General features: G+C 41.8%; 1 protein-coding gene across 1 annotated transcript; it reads right to left on the bottom strand.

Moving 5' to 3' along the window:
• Window positions 1–7063: 7063 nt before the first annotated feature.
• On the bottom strand, window positions 7064–8686 carry GPR55 (G protein-coupled receptor 55). The gene has a single exon (XM_040613426.1). The coding sequence runs from the start codon at window positions 8684–8686 to the stop codon at window positions 7763–7765; it is 924 nt and encodes a 307-aa protein (XP_040469360.1). The 3' UTR covers window positions 7064–7762.
• Between the last annotated feature and the right edge of the window lie 819 nt (window positions 8687–9505).

Raw genomic sequence — 9505 nt, 5'->3', positions numbered from 1 at the left:
TCCTGCTGCCCCAGAGCAGATGTACTGCGGGTCTGTTCGACCTGGGTGTGTGCAGTCCAGAAGTGGCTGAGGTCACTCCTGGGAGGATGAGTCCTCACCCCAGAGCAATGGGTGCTGGGGAAGGCAGCACCTTCCCTATGACATGTTGGCAAAGCAGAAATGGCAGTGATTTAAAAAATAAGTAAATTAAAAATTCACGATTCCAGCATAAATTTGGCTGTGGTGATCCCTCTGTCACGCAGTATGCTGTAGTGAGTGCTGCCAACATTTCTTTTGTTTTATAGATATTTTGAGGTGAAATAAATGAGAGCAAAATTCCTGATGGGGCCAAAGGCAATGATTTGTGCCACTCCAAGGACACAGAATTACCTTGCAGGACCTGAGCTACATTGGCTGGTCAGCTGCTGCCTCATTGCTTCACCCTTTTTGCTTCCCATGTTTCTGGCACTGGATGGAGAGCAGTCTGTGCAGTGGGTCATTCTGACTTCCTCAGATGAAAGACGTTATATAAATACGACTATTCTTGGTCTAGTAAGGTGTGCTTCAGTGCTAACACTTGCTTTAGTCTGTGTATTGGCCTGATGTTGAAAAGATAAAGAGATTGCTTGTGTGAACATAACATGTCTGTGCTGAAGGGGTGAGTTTTAGCTCTCTGGGGCTCATTCTTTCTCAGCTAAAACTGAGGTAACAGAACTGCAAAAGCTCATCAGGCAGTAATATTTTGTGGCCAGCAGTTCTTAATATTCTGATGCAAATAACTCTCTTGCCAACAGAAATTCATTTCAGTTATGTGTTTAGATGCAGCACAGGATCTCTCACCTAATATTTTCCATAGAGTAATGTTTCCTAACTTAAAAAAAATAGGTGGTTTCTGTTTTTGTTTTCTTCTCGCTCCCACACACCTTTATGAGAGAAATAGTTTTAGCTGTTTTCAAAACCTCTGTAGCTGAAGGATGTCACAGCCTATGCAGACCCGTCTCAACATCCATCCCCATGACAGTGGCCGCCTTTGCTGAATAGCAAGGTGGGCACAGCACCCAGTCCTCTTCTGCCATGTCCTGCCTGAGGAACAGGGTCTGCCTCCTGCGCAGGGGCTGGGTGGGAGCTGTGCTGTGAGATGCAGTGGCAAAGGGCATGACTTTTAAGAGTTCTGGGTGGGCACACACACAGCAATTTAAAGACACCTCTGGGGAGATACACAAAATCTTGCCTTGGGTAGGAAGAGGGTTTGAAGGGTCTTTCTGTACCTCCTGTGGTTTTTATTCCAGGAGTAGGTTTGCATCTTTGGACTGAAACCACCGTGGGCTACCCAGGCAGACCCTTCCCACGGCAGCAGGCTTAGCTCACCTTCTGCAATAACCACATCCCACCGCATGCTGCAGCATCCTTTTTTCCTCTGGGCCTTCCTTCCCTCACACAGAGACAGTGAACGAAAGAATAAGAGAAGAAGCTGCTACCTTTTTGGTAACTGAGCCTTTGAGCTATTCTCCCCATGGTCCGTATTTTGGCAGTGCTAGGAGAGCAGCCAGACAAAGGGGGTGTGTGTAGCGTGTCTCTGAATTTCTTTACATGCCTGGCAAGCATGCTAATTTGAAATCTAACCAAGCCAGCTCTCCCGTTTGTACTGTCCTGTAAATAACAAAGACGGGCAGGTTTCTTTTCAGTTTACTCAGGGCAAGCACATTTCTGCCCTCTTTGTAAACATGGTTCCTCTGGGAAAAATAAAGTCCCTTTTGGTGTGCAGCAGCCGAGGTCTCATCGTCCTCTTGGCTTCATAAAGGGGTTGTCTAAGTTACTGCCATTCCTGGTGCTGAGCAGGTCCCTTCAGGCTCTCGTGGCAGCTGCCCAAGCCATCTCAGCAGGTTTGTATGCCGGGCTGGTGGGCTCTCTCTTTTCTTCTGCTAGACGTGCTAGTTCCTCAAAGGGTGCTGCCTCTCCACAACTCCTCTACTTGTGTTTGGGTAGAAGTATGGAGAGCGTGCCCAAGACTTGTAGGAAGGAATTAAAGTGGAAAATGTCCCAAATGTGAGGAGGGGGGAAAACCCTGCAAACCCATTTTTATGAGAGAGGCATAAGTCTGTACCTTTGAGAAGCATTGGTTTATCTTCTGTTTGTTTGCGCGCATTTTGGCCAGGTTAAGTTGTGGTGTTGGAGAATAACATTTGAGTGAAATATTGCTTAGAGCAGCAGACAAAGATGTTGAGGTTTAGGATGATATCTGTCTGAAAATCAGTTTCAGTTTTCAAACCCGTTTAAACTTCATTTTGTGATCTGGAGGCTGCCTTAGGCAGTGAGACGGCTACTCTTCTCACTGCAGATTTCTGAACATCTGAAGTTACTGGATACTGCTAGAGTGACATTTATTAGGCTTCGTGAATAAACTTTGGAACAAACAGTGGCTGATCATTCTCACATGGAAAAACTGTTTGGTTTTTGGGTTTTAACTAATGTGTTTAATCAGAATGAAATTACATTGGACCACCTCTACAGGGTGCGTGTCCACCTACGCCGACTAAAGCCCCTTGCTAAAAGGCAGGAGACTATCAGTGTTTCAATCTAGTCTTGGATCCTCCCTCAGGTGCCTTCTAGCTTGTAAATCATGTAGTATCATAAAAACAGTTTTATGAAGGCTATAAAAAGGAGCTCCATATTAGATTCTCTACTTGCTATTAAACCAGTTGGATTTCCGTAATTTTTTTTTTTGTTAAAAATCACTTAGATATGTTATACCAATGGGACTTCTGGGATAATATTACTTTTCAGCATTATTCTGACAGTACTTTTTAGTACTATGAAATTTTAGATTTAGTTAGTGGAGTGGCGCTTAAGCAGGCCTGGGAAACAGAAGGTGATATAACCAATCAGGCAAAGGGATCAGAAAAGAGTCTGGGGAACAAACCCTGTGTGGTTTTGTGTGTTTTGGAGTTTTTTGTTTGTTCTTTTTTGTTGGTTTGTTCATTTGTTTGTTTTTAATAGGGTTTTGGGTTTTTCCCTTTTGGCCAAGCTACTTTTATGCTTTACAATCTTTCCATTACTGCGTAATTCTACAAAATAAAGCTTGGGGATCACATTCACTATTGAACAAATTCTAATTTTAAGAAGTGTTGTGAAGACCTGTGGGATGTGGCCCAGCTGGAGAAGCTTGACTGGATAAACACAGAATTGCTTTTTGTGAATATTCTTACCGAGGTGTCCTGAAACAACCTTGTCCAGAAAAATTAAGGTTAAAGACAGCTGCTCTTTAAGGGCTGTGGTTGATTGCATCTGGTTTTGTTCAATTCACAGGAAAGAGAAGAACTGAAAATGTAATTTTTCAAGGCATTATTTTGGGTGGGTTTGGTTAGCACTTTATTTATTTTTTTCCCCACTAGGACAATTCTGCTTTGACTTTACAATACAACTGAGTCCTTGGGTATGTAAGGAGTTCACATTCAGGTTCCTACCATTTTTCTGTGTGTTAAGAATAACACGAAGAGAGAAGAAACCTCTTCTGTTATGCAGTCTGAAAATAGAAATTTGAACTTGTGTTTTGACTTAGGAAGCTTTTGTTGTTGTTTTTAAAATGTCAAATACTTTTCAGTTTTATTCATCAACAAAATTGTTGTGCACCTCGAGCTGCATGAGGTTTTTCATTGCTTTTGTCCTGGTATAAAAATAGAACAAATTGGAGATTCTCCAGAGTTACCAGTAAATTTCTTAGAGGAGACTGTATGTAAAATTGTGATTTAGAAAGAACTGTAATCTTAGCTGCAGGTAAAAGACAGAATTGAGTTGTATTATTTAAGTATAAGTTTGTTTTGAAAAGCAGTGAATTGAAAGTGACACCTTCTTTCTCAAAAGATCTGCTCCTTCTGTGCTAAAACATTTGACTATTGTGATAGCCCTGTAAGACTAACACAGCTGGGCTCTCTTCCTTTTTTTTTTTTTTTTTTTTTCAGGAATTTCGAGTATGCTTAGTCAGGCTGCTGTCATTTACATATATAACAGGCAAAATTTAGACAAATGGAGTTACATATAAATCACTTTTGGACAGCAAAGAAGTGGCAGTGGCGGAAATAAATGGGAAGTATCTAATTTAACCTTCAGAGTCTGAGCTCTGACTTTGCTGCCATGTCTGACATGAGCAGACTATATCTGTAGACCAGTTGTTCATAGTGGATCCCACCACTCCCCATTATAACAGCTGTTTTTCACCAACTGACTTCTGTTTTCTTGATTGAAAAAATTACATTGATTTCTTCCTGTAAGTGGAAGTCTCTCCCTGCCTGAGTGTGCTGTGACGCTACCACTGACTGAGCATCAGCATGAGTGAATGCTGTCTCCCCAGCCCTGGCAGATCAAACTTCACCACCACCCACACGTACGAGAGTCCCTACACACTTTTCCTCTTTGCCTACTGCATATGTACGTGTATTTCTTTGAAGATTAGGATATGATCTTTTCCAGATACTTAATAATAAATGAATTGAAGACAAAGGTACTGCTTCATTAGTCCTGACTTTAAATATACTAGCCTTGCGTGATGGGTCACAGTTGCTTAGGCAGCTAGTGCATTTCCTTGGTCTTTCACTGTGCTTGCAATAGAGCTGTTGACAACCGCTGTCGTAACATCAGCAGCACTAACAGGTGGCTTTTTGTCATGGAGGTGAAAAAAATACACAAATTTGTATTTGCTGAGAGTCACAGAGCAGTGGAAAAGGGACCTCTGGAGCCAGTTTCCTTCTCCAAAACTAGATCAGATCAGCCATGACTTTGGCAATGTCTTGGAAACTGTTGTAAGTCGATATCACAAAGCTTCTCTGGGTAACCCCTTCCCGTGCTGAATTGCCTCCTGGTGAAGAAGTTCTTGCCAATATTGAACCTCAGCCAAGGGCCATTACTCCTTGTTATATTGTTGGGGGCTACTAGGTAGTGCTTGGCTCCGTCATCTGTCACTACCTTCCAGCATGCTGGATGAAACCAGTCCAGCTCCCTCAACCTCTCCTTGCAGACCTGTGCCCAAGATCACCAACCATCTTTCTGAACCTCTCTGGTTTCTCCGCATCTCTTTTGAACCGGGTGGCCCAGAGCTGGACATCCTATACCAGTGAAGCCTCACCAGCTCACATAGAGGAGGTTAATAACTTCATTTATTTTTTTTTTTTCCACTGACATAATTTTTAGTGAGTCCTGGTATAATTTTTGCCATATTTACACAAAGAAGGCACCACTGCCTTGTATCATGTCTGGTGCATCCTGTTGCTTTTTTGGGGTCAGCCCTGCTTTCCCAGCCTGTGCTGGCACACAGCGTTGTCCTGCCCTGGGTACAGTACGTTTGCAGTAACTGAGTACTTCTCGTACTCAACTACTTGTTGCACTGCAAGAGGTTTCTTCTCCCCTGTCCTGGAGTTCCTAGGGCCTCTGGAATGAGGCTTTGCCATCTTAGCCATACCACTGTGTTAGTGTTGTGCACAGGCTTGCAGAGGATGTGCACTCTATCATCACCTATTGCGTCTGCCTGAAAAGCTTTAAATAATGACAGGGTTACACTTTGTACCTTAAAGTGCTGTGTTCTTGCAGAGTCATGAACTGCACCAGTGATAAAGTACATTTTCACATAGTCAGCTAATCATAAGAGCAAGAGCTCGGAGTATTTCTGAGCAAAATTTGTAGGGGATTTAGCAGGGGATTGTCAAGAATTTACGGAGAGGGTTTCCCAGAAAATTTATTAAATTATCCAGACTTCCGGGTGTGATTACCTTTCTTGTTTTTACTTTTTCTGTTTTTCTGTTTATTAGTTTATTCAGTTCTTGGTTGTCATAGTTACAAACCTGAAGTAGTTCCTGGGAAGGAAAAACTTAGTCTTGAAGCTGTTCTAAGGAGAAAATGGTAAAAGTTTGTGATTAAATAAGTAGATGAGAGCCATACGTTGCTGTCAGATTGGGGAGTTAAAATGTATTTTCAAATCATACACTTCGTATATACAGTTTATTTGGTAGAACACATTCTTTCTCACACATATTTCATATGCAAAGTAATATGAAAGTTGCAAAAAAGAAAGGTTAACTCATATCGAAAAGGGTGCAAGTTTCTGAATGATGGAGACAGTAGCAAATAATGTTTTGAAAACCTACTGTTTTGGAAAGCTCTTCCTCTTGCTCCTCTGCAGATAATGGCGAAGATGATGATAAAAACCTTTCTTTGCCTCTGAGCTCCTTGCGTGCTTCAGCTGTGGTCATAGTTTTAGTACTAACAAGTTTTAAAGTGTTCCTTTATTAGGCCAAGTATTAGATATGTGCAGGTGTCCACTTGCACAATCAATTATTTCCATGGAAATCAGTTAACAGCAAATTGTATTTTCAAAACTGTCCCCCTTTTTAATTTGTTCCAGACAGAAGATAATTGCTTTTCGCATTTTGAAGAAAGGGAACATCTGCCCCAGAATGAAGACTTGATTACAAGCAATGTTAAACCATTTTTACAGCTGTTTTTAAAAGGCACAGAAATGGTTTCCCTGGTGTGAAAGTGTTTCTGGCTAAGAACATAAACCATGCCAATACAATGGTACAAGAAATGGCAGGCTTAAATTGCAACAAGGAAACCTTTAGTGCAGACTCAGAACCAAACTTGCAAATGGCGTAAGGATGGTGACAAACCAGGAGTTTTGCCTGAGAAAGGTGGAGGAATGCCCAGACACATTTTGTGAGGTGTACGGTACAGGCTAGAAGGACTTCTCTAAGGAATGAAGTGGACGAAGCTGGTCCAGTCTTCCAGCTGGGAGGGAGGAGTGTATCAGACAGGTGGTCTCTATTTTTCTGTGATGCAGGGCTTGCTTCCCTAATTCCCCTCCTCCCAGAAAGAATGAGGAGACAGGCAGAAGAATTTCATACATGTGTCATGTTATATCTTTGATTGAAATACAGTTATATAGAAATATAGTTCATCATATACACTCTTTCACTAAATGCTATATTTGAAGGGGTTCCTCTGGTTTTCATGTGCAAGAACAGTTTTAAAATTGCAGGAGAAAACCATGCTGATTCCTCAGTAAAGATAATCAGAAATGTTTGTTGCTCAAGGAATTGCTGGTACCTAAGATACCCTGCTGGGGTTGTACACTGGGCAGCCTGTCTTCCATGAAAGAGCAGGGGCTGCTGTCCTGTGTAGCAACCCTGACCAGTGCGTAAAGCTTACAGGAGTGAGGATTCATTATTATCCTGGGCTGGCAAAGCTGTTCAAAGCAAATGAGCTCCAACAGTGCCCTTTTGTAAAATTTACAGAAGGAAAGAACAGAGTCAGACTTTTGGCCAGATACTGCCTTTTAACGCTCAGATTTCTTCTGAGTTAGAAAGAAGGTTTTGAATAGTTATTTCTATATTTGGCCCTTAGCAACAGCTTTCTGATCACACTGGCAAAAGGAAAACTGGTGCAGCAATGACAAAGGCTGATTTTAAGTGGCATTCCAGTGATCTGGGTAGTTTTCCTCTGGCAAGCCTTTTCACATTTAGTAGATACTGTCAAGTCTAATGCTTCTTTTGATGTCACTTCGTCACTTTGCTAATGCTGGTTCTTTTTTCCAACATTTTTTCCCTTTTCATCTTTAAAGGGAAGAAAAATATGGAACAGATTCACATTCACTGGAAAAACATTGGTCTTCTCCCTCCTGCACCCTCCCTGCTACGGCCAAAGTGATGCTACTGCTGTGTCAGGAATAATGCTGTCAGTGTCCTGTGAGGCAAGTGGGAGCCAAGGGAGAGGTGTTTTTCCACTGCTGGCAGTCCCATCATGTGGCACAAGGCTTAAAGACAGGACATAGTTCAATAACCTTTTTCAGGTGTGTTTTCTCACGAAATTCTTTTGCGGCAAAGTAATAAAAGATGGCATCCAGGCAGCAGTTCAGGTTGGCTAATATCATTGCCACCTGAATGAAGAGGCTGATGGTTTGCTTCATACTGCAGTCCACTATCACATGCTGTCTTACCAGGCACTGTAGGCAGATCCCAAGGTGAACGGGTGTGAAGCACACCAAAAACACCACAAGGTTGATAATGACTCGTGAGGAGCCACTGCCGTCTGCCTTCTTTTTAGCTTGGCTTTCGTGATTCAGCAGAATCCAGATGTTTTGGGCAGAGCAGAAAACCATCACAGCAAGCGGGATCAGAAATCCAAAGATTTCCACAGAAACAATGAGGGGGATGCTCCATGCCTGTTCTGACATGTTGTAAAAGCATTTTAAATAATCTTTCTTGTGAAACACGTACATTGGGCTGCTGCAGAGCCAAGCTACTGCCCAGATGAAGCAGCAAATCAGGATAGCCCATTTGGGGGATTGGTTAACTCGACTTTCAAATGGGTGCCTTATGCAGATATATCTGTCAACAGTTATGCAGACAATGATAAAGATACTGCCGTATGTGTTGACAAAATAGAGGGACTCTATGAATGAGCACAAAAGTCCCGGCGCCTCTGTGATAGAGTAGTACACCTTGAGCGGGAGTGAGAGAAGCAGCAAGACATCTGCAAGCGCGAGATTGATCATGTACACTGAGGTTCTTGTCTGTTTCTTCCAAAAGCAGCAGAACACGGAGAGGGCCAGAGTGTTGAGAATCAGCCCAAGAATGAAGGTGGGGATGGAGATCCCCAGCCGCAGTGTCTTTGCTAATCTGTCGATATCAGTAAAATTGCATTCTTTGCTGCTGTTGGTCATTTCTCCCCTAAAACAAAAGAGAGAATGGGTTGGAAATGTGTAGGGTTCCCAGTTAATGCCTTGATATATCAGAGCAAGATACTTTCAAAGACAACTCTGGGCTTTTTTGGCTTTGAGCTAGACACTTCACAAATCTTTGGCTATTATTGGAAGCGAACCCTCATTTCAAGGACAGAGCTTTCAGTTTCCAGTTTGAGTGGGTTGATCTATTATAAAGAAGCCTGATCCTTGATAGCAGGTAGTCATCACCCACTGACTACCATGCCCTTTAAAATAATCCTTTTCAGATGTTGAAGAGACTTACCCATTCAAACATAAGTTTTCAAAACCCGTAAAGTGTACTGGCTGTTTCTAGTGATTTGTATGTCTATTAAAATTTCCATAACACTTACGTTTGGTTCCTTTGCTACGCAGAAGTTAGTGAAATTATTGTTCCATATTAAGGCAGGTCAGACTGATAGCTGGGACTTTACTCTGACATCCATGATTCCTTATGCATCAGTAGCTTTTGCTGATGTGCTTTTACTACACCTGCATTTCTAGGAATATTTTAATTTCATGTAGTGCTTGTATCTGATGCAGTTCTTTAGAAGATCAGCTTAAGAAGACTGATCTTTTATCTAGGTGAAAATTGAGTAAGCACATTTTCTAGCTGTGTTAAACTTTTAGCATTGGTTAAATTTTGGGTTTGCAAGTACTTTAGAGTTTTAACTCATAATCTTAGATAATCTGACAAAGATTATCAATTATTATTAGCAAATGGAAGGCATGACACCTTAATAATACTGTTTTTTAAAGAAGTATGATTTGTGTGTAACA

This window comes from Falco naumanni, chromosome 13, assembly GCF_017639655.2.
Source record: "Falco naumanni isolate bFalNau1 chromosome 13, bFalNau1.pat, whole genome shotgun sequence".
Lineage (NCBI taxonomy): Eukaryota > Metazoa > Chordata > Aves > Falconiformes > Falconidae > Falco > Falco naumanni.
This window is presented reverse-complemented; position numbering and strand designations above follow the sequence as displayed.